The 263-nt window shown below is 66.9% G+C and overlaps 1 protein-coding gene across 1 annotated transcript in view; it reads right to left on the reverse strand.

Moving 5' to 3' along the window:
• The window catches only part of HINT3 (histidine triad nucleotide binding protein 3), a 17,168-nt gene extending 16,922 nt beyond the window's left edge, over positions 1-246 (reverse strand). Inside the window, exon 1 of the mRNA XM_010861760.1 lies at positions 2-246. Within this exon, the coding sequence (XP_010860062.1) occupies positions 2-68 (67 nt within the window). The 5' untranslated portion in view covers positions 69-246. The remainder of the gene's footprint in view (position 1) is intronic.
• Positions 247-263: the final 17 nt, after the last annotated feature.

Here is a 263-nt window from a genome sequence, read left to right on the forward strand (position 1 = left end):
GCGGCAGCCGCCACTGGCTCAGAGCGGGCACACGACTTCCCTAAACCGCATTCCTCCTCCTCCATCATCGCACCCGCTCTTCTGCGCCGCTGAGAGACCTCTCCGGGACAACAGGGCCTCTTGCAGTTAGCCTCCTGCACCTCCTAGATTTTACCTCGAGGCGTCGCCCCTCGTCTGGCGCTGGGCCGGGCCGGGAGCTGGACACAGCGCGGATCCAGGGCGACCGGAGCCGCAAGGTGACTCGCCGCGGAGCCGCAAAATCC

Source organism: Bison bison, unplaced genomic scaffold (assembly GCF_000754665.1).
Source record: "Bison bison bison isolate TAMUID 2011002044 unplaced genomic scaffold, Bison_UMD1.0 scf7180017864473, whole genome shotgun sequence".
Lineage (NCBI taxonomy): Eukaryota > Metazoa > Chordata > Mammalia > Artiodactyla > Bovidae > Bison > Bison bison.